Source organism: Labrus mixtus, chromosome 6, assembly GCF_963584025.1.
Source record: "Labrus mixtus chromosome 6, fLabMix1.1, whole genome shotgun sequence".
Taxonomy (NCBI): domain Eukaryota; kingdom Metazoa; phylum Chordata; class Actinopteri; order Labriformes; family Labridae; genus Labrus; species Labrus mixtus.
Window position 1 is genome coordinate 20263980 of NC_083617.1, and position 22500 is coordinate 20286479.

The 22500-nt window shown below is 37.7% G+C and overlaps 1 protein-coding gene across 2 annotated transcripts; it reads right to left on the reverse strand.

Annotated features, from left to right (window-relative positions):
* Positions 1-13731: 13731 nt before the first annotated feature.
* Positions 13732-20892, reverse strand: fgfbp3 (fibroblast growth factor binding protein 3). Of its 2 annotated transcripts, none has more exons than XM_061040378.1 (3): positions 20778-20892; positions 15546-15825; positions 13732-14926 (listed from the first exon to the last, which is right to left on the reverse strand). In XM_061040378.1, exons 2-3 carry the CDS (start codon positions 15818-15820, stop codon positions 14485-14487), a joined length of 717 nt encoding a protein of 238 aa, XP_060896361.1. In that variant the 5' UTR covers positions 15821-15825; positions 20778-20892; the 3' UTR covers positions 13732-14484. The 2 variants fall into 2 exon arrangements, with proteins under 2 accessions (XP_060896361.1, XP_060896360.1); XM_061040377.1 differs by lacking the exon at positions 20778-20892 and adding an exon at positions 20497-20631.
* Between the last annotated feature and the right edge of the window lie 1608 nt (positions 20893-22500).

Consider the following 22500-nt stretch of genomic DNA (forward strand, 5'->3'; position numbering starts at 1 on the left):
AGTTTTCAACAACACAAAGTGGAGGTTTTATCCTGGTAGAAAGATTACATTACCTGATCTTGTCTGATTTGGTTGTCTTTTTTTGCTTTTGAAAAATCTGATTTCAAGATTTGTTCGAATCTGATATCTTTGAGTCTAATTCATATGTCCAGCTGAATACGTTTTTAAATCTGGGTCCTGGTTGTTACAATGAGAGTAGTTAAGATCCAGTCAGTGATATGGGGCAAAAAGTATCAGTCCTTAAGATTTCTGGTAAAGAAAAAAAAAATGTTTTCAGACTTACAACTTGACTGAATGTTAAGTTTGGAAGGACTTTGTTAAACTCTGTTCAAAGAATATGTGCATATAAATTTTGTCATTACCTAGCACATTACTGTAACGCCACTAATATTTGCGGTAACTAGTAACGTATCTACGTTTCTAGTTACTTTTCAGATTCAATAACACCGTTACAATTACTGATATTTAAAAACAATCGTTACTTTATGTGAAACAGCCGAGAAGAACACAAGGTTAAGGTTTATTGACAGCCACTCTGTAGGCAAGGTTACGCTAACGTCAGCACAGAAGCATCCTGGGTAAAATAATATTGTGCGCAGCAAACAGTAAACACACACATACTGATGGTCATTCAGGCGTAAGCTTTGTGTCTTGGAAATATTGTCATCATTTTTCCCTGCTCAAGTTACAAGACAAGAAAAAAGCGTGAGTGAGTGCGTGAGTGAGTTGTAGTCAATGTTGCAGGACGGAAAACTTCTCTCACAAGACTTAAGCACTGAGCTAAACAACACACTTCTACTAAACTAGCTGTCAGAGAGCCCTGCGCTACAAACACCCTAGATCCAGGAGCAGCTCACGTTAGCTCGGCAGACCAAGGAGGAGTCCTTACAAGCATACAGGTCTTGATTTAATACACCACAAGCTCAATGATCCGTAAAGCCAAGACAAATAGACTGATAGACAGGTATGTTGTTGTTGACATTCTTCATATCCACTGTTGAATCTGTTGCCTTCAGAGAATTAGCAAAATACCAACATATTTAAATTGAAGTGTTATTTGAAATGTGCAAGTTTCCTCTCACACTGCCCAACAAACAATAAATTATGTTTATATTAATGAGTATTGCTGCAAAAAAAGTAACCCTTAAGCTACTTTCCCAAGTAACTAGTTACTTTATCAAGCACTTAGTAACCCAGTTTCCTTTTGATAGTAGTTATTCGTAACTGTAACTATAGTGACTCATTTTCAGTAAGTTACCCATAACTGGTCATCGTTAACATAAAACAGAGTGTCATCTGCATATGATGTATAAAACAATAAAATCTCTCCCTTAAGCCACAACACATAAATCATTTTCTTGCAAATAATTCTCCAATCTGTAAAATACTTGGTGACATTATGAAATATTCTGAGTCAGAAATGTCTGAGATAACATCAAAATGTTTCATCTAGCTGGAAAACTAATGATAGGAATACAATCAATGAAACTTTTGGATTCTGATTTGTGATGTCACTTGCAAAAATTCAAAAGAGAAAAATGTAAGTAAGAGAGTAAGGAAATTCGGTTTTTGTCCTTAGGCCATGCTTATTCTAAATATGCAGTGTCACTTTATTGTTTATAACACCTTCTCTCACCTGAATTGATCTCTGACTGCAAACACTTTCTCAGAAAATAACACTCCACAGCCACTGGCACACACACCTGACAAATACCAGGTACACCAGTGTGTTTCTCGGTACAGACACAGACCGGGACACACATCAAGATTCTAACCCTGTCCTCTGGATCCGGTCACTCTTCTGCACAATGCCTGGTATTTGTCAGTTGGCGTCAGTAGCTGTGGAACTCAGTGAGAGTTCATGGACTGATATTAAATCAAGGTGGGATCAAATCCGCTCCACTGACCACAGAATGGTACCACTTTGAGATGTGTGTTTGTGACGGACTGCTCCGACCTTTTTACATCAAAGAATTTTATGGCAAAAAAAGAATTTTAAATGAATAATGTGCAACATTTATACATAAATATTGCAGAAGTCAAGTATATCCTCTGTTGCAGTAAAGTCTATTTTTATTCGGCTCATGGTGTTAGGTCAGTTGGTCAGAGATAACTTGGTGCACTTTAAACAATACATTGTGTCCCTACATCCCACATCACAACTACAGAAATAGATTTCAGCTCAGAGTTCAGGAAGTGCGGACAGAGTGAGCAGGTTCGGATAGCAACATTTGTGACATTAGTGGATCGCTGCGTGAGATGAGGCGTTTATTGGTGGCTTTCAACAACAGAAATATGACAGCAGGAAGGGAAAGTCGTTTCGGAAAGGGAGGAGAAACTGGATTTCAAATTTTAATTGCTGGCCTGAAAGCCTTTCACATTAATCACACTGTAAAAACATCTCTTGAAAACAATGTAACCAGCCATTATACCTAAAAACAAACAAACAAACAAACAAACAGCCATACTCGTTCATTAGCTCTAGCTGTCAAATACCTGTGTCAGCTACTGTTCCAGTTTTGTTTTGAAAAAAGGAATGGTATGTGAAGATTTAATTAAGGTCTTGTACACACTTTTGGATGTATGAAAAAAAGGAACTGTCCACATTTTGGCCTCTAAACCAAAAGCAAAGTCATGTTTAGGTTACTTAAACATAAATGTTGGATTATACTGTCTCAGTTACAGATTTACAAACCCCCAGATTCTAAATATTAAAGCGCTCAATGGATTTGGGGCTTGTATATCCCTTTTTTGAAGTCTTCTGACTACTGACGCCTTTTTCATCGCAGGTCACACCTACCTGTTACACCCATTCACACACTAATTGCAGAGGCTGCTATTAGCACTTACTTATCCTATCCAAACACATTCACACACTGTCAACAAAGCAGCAGGAGCAATTTGGGGTGTCTTGACTTTTGCCCAAGGACACATCAAAAGGTGGCTGGTGGATACAACCCCCCCACCTTCCAATTGTGAGACAACCGACTTTACCACCGAGCTATGTCCATCAGGTTTAACCCAGTGGACATGTTAAACTGAGTGGTTGACCTTATCGCCTCAATTTCTAATGCACATTGTGATTATTTTGAACTACGCGTAGCGTTGTTATCAAGGCAAATATTCTCCTTATAGATTATGAATTGTGTAGCGGACTCTGTTACTCAGTCTGCCACTTCCGTGTCGTTATGTCAACTTCATATCTTATCTCAGGAGACCTCCGCCACCCGTCCTGTCTGAGAGTGATAGTCTCTGAGTTGCATTATGTGAAAAAGAACCACACCTGACCACATGGAACATTGTATAATCCTTCTAGGTACCAAGTATTAAAACAAAATCTTGGCGAATATACAATAAATATTTTTGTAAAATGATGGTTGTATGTATGTACGAGGGCCTTACAATAAATTGCAGGAGGACAATAATACACACTGCATGATGAAATATTAGCAGCTAGATGACACACCTCTGATTGAGGTAGTGTTCATGTTAAGGTTGATTGTTAAAGGTGTGGGTGTGTCAGCAGCAAACATGAATGTAGTACATGCTCCAAGAATTTTTTTCTTTGACATTTAAGAGCTCTATAAATGTTTACTCCATCGGTGGACAGTGGACTGTAGAGAATCTAGGTTACATGCCAACCTAAGGTAACCTTGGACACGCTCCTCTGGCAGTGTTCAGCACACATTTCTCCTCTTATGGCTTTGTGGGCGGTGATAAGCCAACTGAGAATTTACAGCTCTAGCTTCACCTGGATTTCATCCTGAGTCTTGCATAAGAGGACTGTTCAAGTGTGACTAGAGTCATCACTGTTCTTTACAGTTTGGATTGAGACCCTTCTGTAGGTCATTTGACATTAAGGGTGTTTATTAAACAACACATCCTCCCAGGTCCTTCAAACATTAACTATAAACCCAGGAGAATCTTTTTTTTTTTTAAATACGTCTTTCCCATTGTTGAAATTATTTTTCTCTTGGTTTGTACCAATTATTTAGAGCTGTAACAGTGACATCGATATTTGGCAACAAAATCAGACTGAAAAAAGGACCATTGTCATTGAATCACTTGTATTGTAAAACATTGTAAAGGCACTGAAAGAAATGTTGCTGAAGAACAGAACGCAAGCATTCAAAATATTTCCTTTTCTTTTTGTAGATTTTTATATTCTGGTGGGTCTTTGAGTGATTATCTTCTGATATTTTCTTCACGTCATTATTTTATCTTTGTTTTACTATGCTAGTTTATTAATGAGGATTGTTTTAAGAAGACAGCTGTTTTCAAATGTCTTTCACTGTAAAGGCGTGAAGGGGAGGGTTTAAGGGGAGGGGGCAAAGGAAGCGTTGTTTTAGGGTATGCACTTTTCCACTGGACCACACTCCCTTAGTTGGATTAAGTGCCAACAAATTCTGCAATATGGCTGACTAGGGGAAATGCTGAAAACAGAAGTAATCAGCCAAAAATCTTTTTAAATTAAAACACGTTAGAGATCCCATTGCAGAGATGTTCTTTTAGGCTTCTGATCACTCAAAACGTTTTCACACCACATGTGAAATTCACCCATTCACACCACATTCACACACTGACGGTAGAGGCTGCTAAGTAAAGTGCCCAACTGCCTAACAGTACTAACTATTTGCATGCATTCCCACACCACTTAGGAGCGGTAACAATTTGGGGTTCAGTGTCTTGATAAAGGACACTTGGACATGTAACTGCAAGAGATGAGGACTGAAACCATTAACCTTCCAATGTTATCTATTTTTTGGACATTTGAAATTTAAAAAAAAATGTTTTTCTTTTTTCTTTAAATTGTGCACTGTGTTCACTTTTGTTTGCAATCTTTGCTCTTTGCTGCTGTAACACTGTAAATTTCAACGTTGTGTGTTGGGATAAATAAAGTTCAATCAGGAGAGACTTAATTGAGAATGAGAATGAATTAACGGCAAAGAAGAAGAAGAAGAAGAGAGAATCAGAAACACACACAGTTCTCATAAGATTCCAATTACAAAAAAAGAAGGGGGGGGGGGGCAGACAGTAATAAGTAATACGTTTTATTGTATTTCACATCTAGTTTTGATACCACATTTTTCTATTGAGGCACATATCAACATGCATGACAGACAGGATTTCTATTTTCATGACAGTTCTTTTTTATGTTGTTAACATTACTCTTCAGAGAAAACTTTGAATAAAGTTACAGTTTAAAAAAAAAGTCAGTCATTGTGTATCCCTCTTTAACCTTGCAGACTGGCAGAGCAGGGCAACGCAGGGAAATGAGGTCAGCCCAAGCACACACACACACACACACACACACACACACACACACACACACACACACACACACACACACACACACACACACACACACACACACACACACACAGTCTTACCAGACTTACAGTAACTCTGTTTAGCAAAAATGATTGTTTCTGCTGCTGTGGAATCCCTGCAGGTGTCTAATAAACTCAAAAATACCCACAACCGTCTCACTGTTATTCAGAGTTTTACATTTAAAGACATGGTTTGAGCAATCGATAGATTTATGACTGCAATCCACTTATCACCCCGACTCATGAACCCTGGCAGAACAAGACAGCAAGGACAGGCTTGAGTCAGCCTTTTCTCCAACTTAATACATGGTTAGGGCCTTCAATAAAAAAAAACAATAAGACAGTCTTTATTCATAAATAAGTCAGAGTCCTCCTCTCTATCAGCCAAATTCAAATGCAGTAAATGCTCAAGTCCTAGTCCAGACTTGAGTCCGGACAATCCGGGCTCAAGACAGACTTAAGTCAGAGTCCTAAAGTACTATAACACTGTTTTCAAGATACAATAAACAACATAACATTGACAAAATGCATAAAAGAAAATGCAAATAGCACCGTGCCACACAAGTGTGCTTAAACGTCAGCATTAAGGTATTAACATGCAGTCATTTTGCAGCTCCAAATACAAATAACGCCTGCAATTGGTTACTTTGCAAATTTCCTCATACATAGCTGATCCACATTTCACTGTCCTTACAACAGTGCCACTTTAGGATGTAGACTAGTTCGCCATTACCATAGGCAACATAAAAGAAAAACCTTCACATTTATGACTGAACTACTGACAACCAGAACTCATTTGAATAATGTTTTTTAATTAAATAATTATATTGTAACACTATTAAAACTAGTTTTGAGTTGATTCTTGTTTTGTGGCACAAAAAAGAAACATCCAACAACAACAACAGACAGCCAGTAGACACTCCAAGACAATATGACAATATTGTAATATTATTAATTGATCACAAAGTTGGTCCTTCAGGGAATTTGTGATTTGATCCAGCAACATGTCCTACTTTCTCCTATGGCGTACTTTTCTTAACTACGGTTGTATACCAATGGTTTTGAACTGGTTGAGCGTCAGAACCCACCACCAGCTCTTTCATTTTGCAGTCCCACAATGAAGAACATTTTCAACCAATCAGATTTATTTAATGAAACATTGTTCAGATGATAGACAACATGTAGATTCTCTCTGGATGGAAAAGTCATAAAGAAAAGACAGGAATAACAGTACATGTATTTTTTAAGTTTGATTTTGGTTCTAAGGATTGCACACCTACGACCCGACTTAAACAAACTATGGGAAAATGATCTTTAGAAATAGAGTGTTGAAATCTTTACTTCAAAATATTGTCAGTGCTGTATAATTTTCATGTATCTTTCTAAGCAAAGTATTTTAAGTAAAGTTATTTTTTAACTTTTCTTCTTTTTTATTGTCCATTTGGAAACTTGAATATGAGTCAAATGAGTCAGTTTTCAATCCCTTTATTTAATTCAACATGTTTACTTTTATAAATAAGATAGTTTATCTTATCCTTGAGGGCTATGTTTCTAGATATTTAAAGCTGCAACAAATATATGCACCTCAGTTAATTGTTATCCTTCAGCTGGATATGAAATATAATAGTTTCTCAAAGTCATATGTGGTGTCAAATTTGAACATAGTTGAACTCTTCTCTTTTATAGTATTGTCAGCATTTTTCAGTACAAATACTTGAGTGCAGGACAGACCACATATTATGAATTATTCATCTTTCACCTCCTGCTCAGACACTGTGTTAGAAAAGGCAAGTGGGGGACGTGAGTAATTTGTATGCTCTACAGTTAATGAGTAACCAGACTTGTTTAACTAGTTTATCATGAAGGTGGTGGCTAGAAAAGGAAACATTAGCTCACCTGCTTCACACCTCACCTTGGCATGAAGAAATCCATTTGTGACGTCAATAGCTGTTACCGCTGTGTGAAAAGCTTACTTTTCATTTTTTGACCCACATGCTGCTATCTGCTGGGGCGTCACCAGGTCAAAAGATCAAACGCAGCTGTCATAACTGAGATAAGACAGGTGATGAAAAAAGGGAACTACTTTAAATGTGTAATGAAATTTACCAAAGTATGCCTCCTCCTTTGGTCTGTTTTGGATGTGAAACGTTATTTATTAGAATCATATCAACAACTTTTTAAATTCCATATACATTTTTTTTTCTCAATAAGCTAGTGCTCTCTCCTGCTCTCATGAACTTTTATTTGTGATTTTTCATCAGTGAGTCAATAGTGACCTCTAGTGGTGAACTCCTAAATTCTCATATGTTCATTGTTGTGCCAGAACTTAACGGTGAAACATGTAAAATATTTATACTAAAATATACAGTATAAATTGATTAAAAATTGACAAAAACTATATTAAACTCTATATTTTTTTGGTAAGTACTTACATTACCTCAAATGTTTCCAACAGTTATCAAAGCCAGAGAATTAATTTTATAGTTGTAATGACGCGTGTCTTTCGTGGCGGCTGCCACATGACAGAGCTGCAGAGACAGATGCGACATGTTTATCATATTGCCATGGAAACACCGGATGTTATGTCACTGCTACTGAGAGCTGCCGTTTCTGTGTGCTGCTGTGATAAAAACATCATGTAAATTATACTTGGGTACATCGTCTGTAAACATATTCTTTTTCTCAGGCCTGTCTGGGGGGGAGTCACTCCCATGACCCATGAGTCCCCGCCAACATGACGTCATCTTTTGTTATTGTTTCGACTATGAGGGCCCTGGCAGCGGAATTTACATCCTGTACACACGTTTAAAGTAAATATTGTACCAACAATTTATGCTTATTAATAACATTTGATAAGTGAAACATAATACATAATGGTATCCAAATCAATAGAATACAATATATCTATTGCCATTTGATTGTTTACCATGCAGTGTGAACACAATAAAAAAAATCTACATTCAAAGATAAATGATTATCTTGTTAAAACCACAGTTATGAACACAGATCCAGATGAAGCACATTTTATTACTGAATCTTCCTTTAAAGAAAGCTTAACAATGACTTAGAGATCTTTGGTTCTCAGGTAAGAGCAGCAATCCTTCCTCTGGCTCTTGAGGTCGGGAAAGATTTAAATACTTTCACGGGAAATTCAGACAGTGTGAATGATTCTAATAAGCAGAAGTTGAGAATAAAACAATCCGTCTCTGTATTCTCCTTTTGATGATTATTTAAGAACATCTTTGACAAATTAGATTAAATGTATGTGCAAAATCTTGAAATGTGTTGCTGCACTGTGATGACAGGATTACTGGGTTTTATTCATAATATACTTTAAGTTGGCTACTTGTGTTAGAGCCTGCAAATGCTTTATTGCTTGAATATAATTAGTGTAATTATTTTTTGGCTTCTGGTCTCTTTGTCTTAATAATGCTGCCTTTATACACCTGAGAGCTACGCAGGCTGTTTATGCATGACTCAATGATAAAATCAAATCTCCACAGTAATGTTTCAGATTTAAAATATGAAATCTGAAATGTAAAAATTATGGCCCTTGCATCTTCTCTTATTTAGATTTTTTTTACAATTATTATGGCTGTATCCTGCATTACCACAGTCAGACACTGACATTTTGCAATTATAAGCATGATCCTGCAGAGAGCAGCAGAGACCCTCTGAACTGAGGGTTAAGAGACACGCAGCCAAAATGTAAATTGGGGTTGTACAATCATGAGCTGATGAGGGAGTAAAGACTGCAGTGTTTTGTCTTTCCAGTCCATTAGGAGAACATCAGCAGCATATTTTATACAGTTGCACATAAAATCATCTTGAAGAGTGAGAGAAAAGCAGTGCTATGAATTCAGCTGCTCCTAAACAATGTTGCAACAGATGCATTTCAACCTTAAATGTTGACCTTTTTAGAGATGCATGTCATTGTTCTGTGGTTGCTAATTTGTGCATGTGTCTCTTGCACAAGAGATCCCCTTGCTCTCAATGAGACAAGATCATTAAATAAAGGGTTTAAAGAGCCTTGCTACTGTGCAAAAGACAACAGCAGCCAAAGGAAGTTCTTATAAACCAAAGACAATGTTACATGACACAAAGGCAGTAAGGCAGATTGGATAGTAAGCTTGACCAACCACAAGCCTGCATCACATGATTTTTATTTACCTAATGTTAATGTTGCTTGTATTGTTTCGATTATGATGTGTTTCAAATATTAACCAACTTGTTTTGGAGATGGTGCAGGCTCACATGTTTTAAAATGGCTCTCTGAGGACTAAGCTATGTAAAAGTTGACAAGACACTTCCTATCTGTTTCAATAATTGTGGTGATGTTTTGGATTAGATGATGTTTTCATGTATGTGTAAAAAGCAGAAGTAACTGAAAAAGTCTTGAATGTCCAGCTATAAGGAAGAGAAATGGATCTTTACAGAGATATGTTGGCCTCAAAACAAATCTACAGTCGAACCAAGAGACAAGAAAGTGTACGTGTGTAAGTATGATAATCAGAACTCTGTTCATCAGAGACATCTTTAGTAACTCCATCAGCATCTCGTGACTGTAAAGAGGGAAAAATGAAGACGGTATAGAGAAAAGCTCAGGAATAAAAGCTGAACTGAACCCAGGCGGAGAGCTGCCAGAACATCGCTGTGCTCGAGTCCTTACAGGCAGGGAGCCAGCGTCCAACATGGGGGGTCTTAGTGTCTGTATCTATGGCCGATTTTGACCCATGCTGCTCCCTGCAGTGTGTTAGTGTGCGTGTGTATGTGTTTGTGTGTGTGTGAGAGGACAATCAAGCCACTGAGGAGCTGTAAATTGGGTGAGGCGATTATGATGTGAGTATTCGATTCCTGGATGAGAAAACTGTAATAATAGACAGTATAAGACAATTTACCTGATTATATTCTTCTCGTCATGCCCTCATGCGACCTTTGGATTTTCTAAGGTTGATACACGATGTTTGATCCAGAGCATTCCAGATGAGAGACTCTACTAAAGCATAAGACAGTTCAGACAAACAAACTGAGGGTTAAAGGGAGATTAATAGAGTACAGGTGCCTCCATATGGAACATAACTGCTGTATTTTTTCATGTTTCAATGTAAATCAAATGCATCAGCTGTCATCTTCTCTCAGCCCAATAAAACCCCTGATAAGGGAATAGTTTTGGGAAGAAATGGTTTCCGTCCTGCATTATTTGATACTTGTGAGATATCTTTAAACACCCTTAACAATTTGTCATATTAATGCAGTTTTTATTATTGCTGTTACAACTGCAAACAGATGCACTATTTGTTGGATTTTCTTTTGTGGCTGATCTTTTATAATCTCCTTCCAGGTCTTGACGAATATGAATAACCTATTGAGCAAGCACGAGGAAAGAGTGGCAAGGATAAAGTTCCTTGGAACTGGCTGAAAAATTGAGCAGCACAAGCTCTTAAGCAATCTGCCTTGACTGGATAGGAGGAAGTGGGATAGCAGGATTAGTAGATCTTCAGTATTATTCTTTAAGACTTAAGGTATCAAGCTATACCTACTTTCTGCTACTGCAGATTTACGTTTCAGCTGTGTGTAGTTGTGCGTGTGTGTGTATGTGTGTGTGCGTGTGTGTGTGTGTGTGTGCGTGTGTGTGTGTGTGTGTGCGTGTGTGTGAGCGTGTGTGCGTGCGTGTGTGTGTGTGAGCGTGTGTGTGTGTGTGTGTGTGTGACGCACACCCATAGGGTCTTGCAACCCCTTTTTAACAAATTGCAGGCTACACTATACATCCTGCCAAATTGCAAGAGATCCCACTGCATCGCACACACTGACACACACAAACACACACATTCCACCTCTTGGGTTGTTGGCATGGAAACCATTGAGCTGTGTCCTGGCTCCCCAAATTCCCGGTCCCTTCCTCTTTTTCTGTCCTTGGGAATAGTTCCACCACAAAGTTGGATGTTCTATTTTTAAAGCTGTAGAGCCTGCTCAATGGATTAATGGGTGAACTTGAAAAGGATGAGTGTCTCTTGAAAAGAAAACACACAGAGATACTTCCAAACCATTGTCCGGGAGACAGGCCATGTTTGATCCTCCTGGTGCCAGCTCATTTAGTGTTGTTTTATTCCTCCGGGGTCAAAAGTTTCAAGCCAGACTTAGCTCTTGTCTGATTTTACACATTTTAGATTGTGAGGGATATGATACTGCTAGTGCCAACATCTACTGACCCTCAACTACTACTTTATTTGTTTATTAATTAGTTAAAAAATGTATTTATTTATTTAAAGTAGGGACAGTCTATATATGGGTGGCAGTCCACCTCCTGAGCACCGCCGAGGTGCCCCTGAGCAAGGCACCCAACCAAACTTATTTCTAGGTTATACGACTGGCAATCTGGCAGGACTGGCTATGCCAGATGGGTCAAACCCACCCCCTGGGCTACAAGGCAATGTAGGGAAAAAAAACTGACCTGCCGAAGAGAACACAACTAATTTGATTAAAGGTTACAAGGTTACATGGTCCTTAAATTGCCAATAGGCTGAGGTATCCCTCTCCCACTTGGATTCATCCATGTAATGTCAGGTGTCAAGTTGGAAACAATCAAATAAATCAAGCCAGAAGGAGTGGGTTTTATAAAAAGAGTTTCACATGTAAGAGAGAAGTGGGATGAGGCTGGACAGAACCAAAAAACTGGCAGCAACACATTTCAATGTCCCTAATGTCCAGAGTGTCCATGCACTGCCACAAGTCTCTCATGTCTCTGCTGAAACTTCATCATGTCATGTTGGAGTTTCTGCAGTGAAGCAGAATTTAGTGCATAAGCTTAGGGTGGATTCTCCAAATGTTACAGTTGTACAATAGCTGAACCCTGAATTGATCTGTTCTGCGGGGAACAAGCCTTTTTTTTGGTCCTCAGAAGCTATCCTTTCTTTGAGAAGTTGTAAAAGTCGTTTTTTTTCATCTCACATTACAAAACAGAGCAGTTAACAGCAGCAAGCTATCGATGGAGGAACCAAGAAAGAAAAGAAAGTTCAGCCAAAGTAATCACATTGTGGAGGAACAGCGATGTCCTGTAACACTTCTACTAATTTATTTTTTATTCCCCTCCTTTCTCCTTTCTTATTCCTTACTTTGCTGCAATGTGTCAGTGTGAACAGATCAATACATTGGACATTCAAAGAAAAATAAGAAAGGGCTGTATCAGAGTGAGACAGAGAGATACACAGAGACAGGGAAAAACAGGAGAAGAGCATTGGGTCACTCATAACAAATGTTCCTCATCCATAATTTATAACTTTATGATTCAGGGCAACGAAATATCAGAAATGTAGCCATACGCCTGAAAGGTTTCCCTGAGGCTTTCACAAAACTCAATACATTAAAAAGGAACAAGGTTGGGATGGACATTCATAACATCTGAAAAGTTTTGGTAAACAGGAGAGGTTACGAAGTTCCTTTTTTGAAAATATCACACTGACAATCAAATAAAGTAAAGTGTTATTGAGGAGCTGTTCTTATTACCCTCATACCATTTTCGTTTTGCCTTTCCAGAGTCATCAGACAATTTAATTGTAATATTACCAACTCGTATGTATTAGAAAAGCCCTTTGGAATTTCATTACTTGGTATTACTTTATATGACAATGTAGGTATGCCATTAGTGTCAATTTGCATGTACAGTTCACCATAGATAAGTTATGAATAATAATATGATTATAAAAGTCTACTTAGACTAAATCTACAAATCTGAATCTAAAAATATGCATAATTTAATCAAGACATATTGCTTGAGTAACATACAAATGGAAATCAAAATCAAATCAAATCAAAAATGTTGAATCCTGGATAATAGTCCTTCAATTGAACTTTTCCGAGTTCAGATGTTTTTAATTTGACAGTCATGTGACAATAGTCAAGTCGATATCGACTAGCTGTTGATGAAGTCATCAATAAAACCACGGGAGAAGGGAATGCTCTGAAACCAACAAAAATATTGAATATAGTCCTGCTTGGTAGAGGTCAAAATGCTCCAGCAACACTTGTAGTAAGAAGATCAACTTTATCAACAATTTAGACCAACCCGTTTCGGCTCGTAGCCTTCATCAGGGTCATAGTCCTGCTTGGTGACAGCTTGAGATTTTCTATCCTGGTTTGTGTGTAGGAAGACAAAAGTGATTAGTCGACATCAGGAATAAAGCGTTGTCACAAAGATGTAAAGTTGTCATGTTAAATCATCGACAAGTCGACAGGTCTGTACAAACCCTAGTACTTAAGAGTTTCTTAATTCAAAGCTTTTGGTTGATTCATTTTTGGTGACCCATTCAATCCAAAGGTTATCATGTACATTATGTGCATTTGGTGCAGGTGACTGTTTGGTGTTTCACGAGCTTGCCATTGTAGAACAAGAAAAAAAGGACTGTTTCTAAGAGCTTCACTTTTATTCAAGAATCAAAGAAAACAGATTTTAAAAATCTTCACATTGAGCAGTACATGGATTGTTTGTACACAATAATGTTAATAGAAATACTAGCTACACATCACAAAAGAAAGAAAACACAACTAATCTAATCAATAAGTAGTCACTATCATCATCAACCTAAACATTGATGATTATTGATTGTTGACAACCAAAACATGATTTGAAAAAAAAAAATGGAATTATGCTCATTAACACAAACTGAACTCAAATTTACTCAGATTGGATCATTTAAAACACGTTTTTATCTGTTTCCTCTGATGCAAATGGGTGCTTTGAATTTACTTTAACAGATGGTGATTGTGATGGCCTCAAGTGACACTTAGAATGAAACGTGTCTTTCATTCAGTATTGATAATTTAACTTTTTCTCATCATCTATATTGCCAAGGTTTAACCGACTCTCCTTCATAACTTTGTAACTATGTCAGGGGAATCAACTTGGATCAAGTTCATAATTCAATAAAAACAAAGTGTTTAGTTCAGTCAAAGTAACTAGACTCCGAATATCAATATTATATCAAAAAAAGAAACTTTAAAATGATGCAGCTCCAAGTTGAAGGTCAAATAAAAACTATTTTTTTAAGAAAAAGAGCTGTCTGATGCTTTTCTGTACAACAAAAATCTGAATAGTTTGCAATCTTTGCACCATCATTTATCAAAAATTTAGATTTTTATTTCCTCCTTTAATCCCCCATCAACCCTCAAAAAACTTGACAAAGAACGAGCAAACGGAGTGCCATCCCTCGTTGCAGTAAGTCTGCGCAGGCTCCATGTCATTCAGGACTCCTTCCTCCTCAAACTCAGTCCTCTCCTCCCTCTTCTTCTTCTCCTCTTCTTCCTCTTCCTTCTTCTTCTTCCTCTCTACCTTCCCTCCGTCTGAGCTCTTTGTTGCTGGTGTTCCTTTCTTCTTCCCTCCTTCCTTCCCGCCCTTCCTCTCCTCTTCTCCACTGCGTGTTGCGAGCTTCATGTGGGCCTCAGCGGGAGCCTTCTTGCAGGTTTTGGCCTTCAGGACTTTCTCTCCTTCGCAGGCGTTCTGCCTCTTCTTCAGCTTCCCCACCAGCTGCTTCCAATACTGGCTGGACTTCACCCCGTAGGCCTGGCAAAGGTCTGGCTTACCTGCGTAACGACACCAATACCTGCAGTGGGACAAAATTCATTAACCAACCAGAATGGAGTAGAGTGCATCACATCATGTCAAGGAAGACTTTAATATCTTTTCGCAGGCTATCAGCAGTCCACTTAATCACCAATCATGCCAGATTTGAGTCATGTTAATAGATGGGTGCTTAAAATGATGAATATTTTTTCCCCTTGATTTTTTAGGCATTTGAGGAAACTAAGAATAATTGATTATTACTTATTTATTTTTCTATGAAATGTAGCTTAATTTCACAGCTGTAAATATATAATATACTAATATGTTTAGTATATTTTATATTTACAACATCACGCTTATTGAGTCTATTCAGCTGCTAAAAAAAAATCCCATAACAGACTGTCTAACTGGGTAGGATCATTTGTTTCCTCTAAATCATCAATATTTCTCAGCCATCTTTCCCAGTAGTCTAAAATCAAACAACACAGCACAGTTTGTTATCTGAATAATAAGCTCTAGTTCTGTGTCATTCCCATTAAGTCAATCCCTGAATTATTCAAACCGTTGAAATAACATTTATTTAGAGGTGAATTATGTTAATCACATAATGTGGTGCAGAGTCACATCTGTTAGGATATTACTGTTGATGTCTTCCTCACCTCTGTGGGTCTCCAAGTGTTTCAGTGCTGCAGTTCACCAGCAGGCTCACCAGGCCTTCACCAGACGTCTGCCAAACACAGCGATGGCCCTCCTTAGTGGTCAGCTCTCCAGAGCCCGGGACTGAGCGGTTTCTGGGTCTCTTTGGCGGCTGGGGTGTCGACGGAGGCTGACGGGGTTTGTCCGGTCTTCCCTGACTGAGCTGCCGCTTGGCCTCAGTGAGGACAGGGAGGCAGACGAGGAGGGCGAAGAGGAAACTGAATGGCAGGACACTCATGGTGGCTGGGAAGGGACAGGCAGACAGAAGAATATAGCTTTGAATTTCTGGAGTAATCAGTCATAGCTCCAATGAAACCCCATATACATTTTCACAACCTGACACTATTAGAGACTAGGTGGAGAAGAAAGATTAACATTAAGCAGCTAAAAAGACATTGTCCTGAGTCGGAGGAGACCAAATCAGAGCTAAAAGGATTTATGATTTATTCTTTCATGACATCACACAATCAATGCCCACCATCTTATATATCTTACATCTTTTTTATATTGCTTTGTCAAATCACTTTATGTAGGTTTGAATGATAGTATGATGTCATTTTCATCTTCTCTTTGGCTATATGAAACATTATCTTTACATTATATTTTCCAAAAATGCATACAAATTAAGTTGCTAGGAGTTGAAAAGGGAAAATCCATCTATTAAATGCTGACTAGAGACAACCTAAAGGCTAATAGTAGCACGGCAAAAATTCTTGCAATTAAGCGCATAAGCATGCTGATATTTTCTTGTAAGCCCTGGAGCTCACTTACAGTAGACTATTTTAAACCAATAAGATGCTGATTCTTTATTTTTGTTCTTTTTTTTTGGGGGGGGGGGGGTAACTTATGCGTAGGTGTTAATTTTGGAAATGCAAAATAATCCCTCACACCCTTTCACGCCAATATGACTTTTCAAAAGATCTCAGAAAGAATACATCTTAAAGATCTCATCTTATTCTCCTTTTCAACCACTTTAAATAACTCTCAGAGGTCCCCAAATCATATCTGTGAAGTTTCTTGTTAAAAGCCCACGCTGATCCTCTATTCCAGCATCCCTATGAACCCCTCTATTTCAGCCCTGGTCAGAACAGGCTGTTTGTGTGTCTGTAGCTTTAAATGCAAATGAGCTGTGACTGACCACGCCCCTCTCTGGAAGGGCTTGAGTGTCTTGGGCTTTCTTGCACCATAGTCAATTGTTAAGGTTGAGAAGACTCAGATGGCAGAAAAAACAACTAGCTGTGGGAGTGTACCCCACAGGAGGGAGGGGTTAAAACCCTTTGTGATGTCATAAAGGGAAACTCTCCAAACGGCCTGTTTGAGCACACGTTATCTAAAAAGTGGAGCAGGCAAAAGACGGAGAGGATGGACGTTTCTCATTATTGGGGGGTTTGTAGGCAGACTAGGGACATATATTAGTGTTAGAAAATTATGGTAACGGGTATTTTGCATAAAATGTGACCTTTAAACAAATACCTTTATTGAAAGAACTTCTAATATTATTGTATATTGTTGTCAAATGGTAGTGAGAAATGCCATCTGCTCTGCTGTGATGAAATGATACATGTGCTGCAGGCAGTCCTGAGAGTTTTGTAAATTAAGTAAGAGACAAACTGCTGTACAAAAGACTTGATGATGTCATTTGTAAACCATCCAACAACGTTTTGTTGTTTTTAACTTTGCATGATATGTTTCAGAAAACATATAGAAGATTAATATATCAGGATGAGCCATAAAGACTATAAACTGAATATAGATCAGGCTTTAATCAGCACTCAACACAAATCACAGCTGTGAAGAGTTGCGGGACCTCATTGTCCTCTATACCACAACATTTATGACCAACAAATAAAGATTGTCATCCCTGGAATAATGCTGCCAGCATGGCTGAGAAGCAGCGGAGCCCGAAATATATTGATTTTTAATCTCAAGTAGAGGTCAAGCTTCAAAAACACTTGATCCTACAAACTATTGACTGAACTGAAGAGTACCAGAAGGACACATTCTTTTGAACAATATTTGAAATGTTTTTCAACACCCATGCAGCATGCATCTACCCTCACTCTTGATCCTAAATTTGCTTTTAAAAAATGTTATAGTCTTGTCTAGTCACTGGGAGGGTTGCAAGGTTGTTTGTTATACTACAACCACGACATTATGTCAGTTTCACACACTGAATAGTAACCAGCTGTTGTCAGTAAACAGAACTTTTTCACCAGTTACTTTTTCAATTTTTAAAGTTTTAATAAATCATCTGAAGGGGCTTGGCAGCTCAGAACTATTTGTTATAACTTGTTATTTCCAAAGCTGTCCTTATCAGTATCACAGAGGACCACAAAGTCAAAAAGTGACACAACACAAGTGTTAAATGTTGAAAAAATTAACAATGGGCTCAGAGCAGGGGTGTGAGTCTCTGACAGCGGCTTATTGAAAACCAGCCAAGCGTCAGAAACACTCCGCCAAGAAGGGTCCTCACCGGACTTGTAGCTGTCAAACAACAAGCAGAGAGAGAGGGAAAGCGGAGCAGAGGATTAGAGCTGAACTATTCTATTTTTATGTTGTTGTTTTTTTAGTTTTAGACAAAGTTTTATGAATTCTGTAATGGGAAATGATCACTACTATCACTAAGTGTGGAGAAAAAAATGGAAAATGTTGCATTAAATCAGAAAAACAAATAAAAATACGGTCACTTGCTATAAAATCATAGCAAGCGACATCAGCAATAATTACTTCTTGGTCTTACTTCATTGAAGTGTGTTTAAACATGTCTTTCATCCCTGATGTTGATTTAACTAAGATAAACAACATTGGCCAATTGACTCTCTTGTTAAAAACAATTGATGTAAAGATGTATTCTTTAATGAATTAAACTGATTAAAATGGATCTAAATGTTCAGTTAAATCACACTCTTAGTTTTTCCTGCAGTCTATTTCTCATTTATGTGTTTAATTACCTACATTTGCAATCTGGACTCCAAACAATTAAAGTTTGTTTAGATGAGAGAAAGTGTTTGTATCTTATGCACAATCGAGCCCCTGGATCATTCAATGTCCCAATACTAGCCCAATCACTTTATATTCAGAACACTAAAACAGGTTACAAGGCGCCTTAATTAAACCCATTAATAATATAATTGTGTTTGTATTGCAATAATTTGTGCCATTAAATCAGAGGTGCATTGTGCTCCAGAGCATTGAGCTGTTATTGTTTCAGTCGGAGCCAATTAAAGACACACACCTGAAGGGGCTTTGCCATTGTCTTACTAACGTTATTGCTCTTTCATCTTTATGTCATTTTGGGAACCAAAGAGTAAATCAAACGTTTAAACTGATCTCTACGGATCCCTTCACAGATCCTGCTGCATGTTCTAAACTTTGGGCTCTTGTTAATCCTTCACAGGATTCATTTAGGCAGCTATTTGTTTTTTTCTTTAGCTTCCAGTGAAATATATAATGCAAAAATGTTTTTTATCATTTGATGAGTTGCTGAAAATAATGTCAGTGCCACCAGAAATATTTTATTCAGACATGGCTCAAGGGTGTTCTTTCTTAAACGCTTTGTCTGCACCAGCCGTGCAGCAGCCTCCGCTCTCTGTCAGTAAAAACTCTACAGAGAAATAATAACTCATACACAGTAAAATATTAGTTATTAGATGCTATACATATGCTATATCAAATAACCATTATTTGGTAGAAAACAAACAATGTGGACTGAAGAGTAAAAGCTGATCTAACATTATAATTTTGTTGAAATTAAATCAATAAACAAAAATGAGGATAATGTTGCTGTGAGTCTGTTGAATGTGTAAACCAGCCCAATCATGGTTTCGACAACCTGGGGGTACAGATATGTTCAGGAGAGTTCAGATCAGACGTGTTGGATGAAAGGAACACCCACTGTGTAGACATAGTGTGAAATAAAATACTTTACTCAGATGGTGACTTTAAATATTCTCTGTGGACACAAACTATCTGATGTGCTCAAAATTCAAAATCACATTTTTACATTTCTATATTGGTAGTAGTGGGTTTTTTTTAATCTGCAGCTGTTTTGGGATGAACACATTGTTTAGACTATGACATTGCTGCCTCTTGTGTTACTGGGCAGGATGTAAACAGATTCTCAAACCTGTCACATCACCATTATTTGTCATCATGTTGATTTATTACCGATATGTAAGAATCAGAACTGCCAATCAGAACTGAGAATTCTTTGTGGTCACGGTAAAGTCAAAGGAATTTCTGAATGTCAGTGATTATAAGTAGTCATGCTAAGATGATGATGATCCACTCTGGCCTGTGAGGTTATCAAACTGTTAAAAAAAACATTAGCAGCACTTTATTTAGCTTAATCCTTTTGTTTCGGCTCACCTTGGTATATAAATCAAAATCAAGATGCTCAATGTAAAACATGTGTAGCATATTAACTTGATATTATTTGTCTCCAAAATGTGAACAGTTTTCTGTCCAACAATGCCTGAAGAGATTTCATTTTCAGTATAACAGAAATCACTCCTCCTTTAAGGATTTCCAAGGTTAAAGACAAAAACAAAACATCAGTGCAACTAATAGAACGACATGCATGATCAATCAAATAAGATAACAGAGATACTTTAGACTTTATAATCTATTTTATAATCTAATGAAAAATATGAGAAAAAGAATATGCATCTTTTAAAATATCTAAAAATATATATATTGAATTCTACAGCACGATAATTGTATTACTCTTTAACTTAACAAAATAAATATACAAGCTCAGTGTACATGAATTAAGTCCCAAACTGTAATGTCACATTTGGATTAGTAATATTTTTTCATAAGACATATTTCATCATTTTCTTTCAAAAGTTCATCCTTGCACAAAATGCACAAAATTGACACATCAGAAAGATCTCTTTTGGCAGCGTAACTCACCTTTCCAATGTAACATTTTAACAGACGATTCTGAGAGAATAAAAAACAAAGACACACTGCACCAAAACAAAAATAATCCCCCTTCCAAGAACATCCCCCATTCCCTCAAAGACAGCCCTCATACATAAGTAATAAGAAGAAAAACAATTCTGGCTTTGTTGTCTCCGGCACTCTTATATTTTGGATTGACAGCTTTAGGAAGAAGCTAAAATACAGATTAGTTTAGTGTTAAAGGTTTGTTTTTAAGTTGTTGAGTTTGAGCAGAGGCCCGGTGTCCTTACCATGTGACGCTCCACGGCTTAGAGTTGCTGTGAGAATGTGGGGGCCGCCAACCCCTTAATAAAAGAAGGGAGAAGACGGGGATAAAGAAGGAGGAGGAGGCCGGGGGGGGGGGGGGGGGGGGGGGGGGGGTACAGGGACTGAGGAGGACTATACGAAGAACGGCCCACCCAAAACCAAGGACACCTCCCACATTCACCCGTCCTGGCAAGACCTCTTACGTGTTTGTGTGTGTGTGTGTGTGTGTGTGTGTGTGTGTGTGTGTGTGTGTGTGTGTGTGTGTGTGTGTATGCCCATGTGTGTGAAATTAAAACAATAGACACACTTGCCGAGGTTTCTCACACTGTGTGACAAAGATGACACCTCAAGGGTTTAAATGATTCACTGTCATTCAGCATGAGAACCAAAACAATTCTTTGTTCATCAACCTCTTTGGTAAGCAATAATAGTGTCAACTGTGGCACAGTTTTAATTTTTATGTAATGTTGAAATTAAAATTAGAAAAAAGATATTGTGCTTTAGACCTGATACCAGACATGTGCAATTACTCATCTTTTGGTTATCCATAAAATGCATAGAAAAAGGGCAAATAACTCAATGGGATTGTGTTTTGTAACTTCACCCGTGATGTAAACACATTGTACAGCCGATCTCATCTCACATCAGTTCAGTTTCAGCTTTGAATTGGTTCAGGTTCAACTTCAGGTTCAGGTTACTTTATGAACTTTATGTACCCGTAGGTTAATTTGGTTGCAGGGTGAGTCACATTATACATACATAAAATATATACATTATAATAAAGCATAGACAATACATACAACATAAAAAGTGCAAAAGCATGGTACATGGATGAATAAGTTGATTTGTAAAGGTTACAGAGTCTAGAAGATTAAAATAGTTAAATAAAAAATAAACTATTTCCCGGCCTGCTATCTCTGACCCTCCATATAGACCTTTATATCATTACCAACAACCACATCAAGGGAAGAGAAAAAAAACTATTAACTTGTCACAAAAGTGTGATGTACTGAATTGTATAGTCACCAATTTCCCTTTTTTCAAAGTCAGTGAGCACAAAATATAAAACAATGTATCCAAACCAAAAGAATACTTATTGCCTGTAACGCATAATCCTTAAGGTTGATGTACGGAACGTCATGGTGGCCGATTTAGAGCGCAGCAATATTCAAACTGAAACAGGACATGAAGCCAAAAGACTGAAGAATGAGTCCAATGTAAGAACAAAGATCAAAGTTAAAAGTTTTTACCAACACGAGTTTCTTTCTCAATTTGACCTAACTTCCTTCTGATGGGGTTTTCTTGATATAACTTATAACAGAAGCGGCAAGTTTTTTAAACTGTGACCTAATGTGTGCATCACATGTCTTGGACTGATGTTAAAAGTAGTAAATGCAGCGGCTGTGGGTTCGAATCTGACCTCGGCTCTTTGCTGCATGTCATCTGCTCCCGGGAAAAAGCCCCCCCCCCCCCCCCCCCCCAAAAAAAAAACAAAAAAAACCTTACAAATCATAAATGAATAACATGCTTTTGTAACATTTTTTTAAAATATAGTTTTGGCCATAAGACCAACTCAATCAATGTATAATTAACATGACTTCTTATGTAACAAGAACAATTTCTTTTTTTTTTTGTATTTGATCATTCTGTAAGCCTGTATCTGCAAATACATCAACAGTACAAGTTAAAGGTTTAAACTGAGCAGAT

Bases quoted from the DNA above. Each gene is read 5' to 3' on its own strand.
- fgfbp3 (XM_061040377.1), bottom strand. From the start codon at position 20,590: ATGTTCTTGGAAGGGGGATTATTTTTGTTTTGGTGCAGTGTGTCTTTG. The intron at 15,826-20,496 runs GTGAGTTACGCT...GTCCCTTCCCAG, and splicing joins TAAAATGTTACATTGGAAAG to CCACCATGAGTGTCCTGCCA. The intron at 14,927-15,545 runs GTGAGGAAGACA...GTCCCACTGCAG, and splicing joins ACACTTGGAGACCCACAGAG to GTATTGGTGTCGTTACGCAG.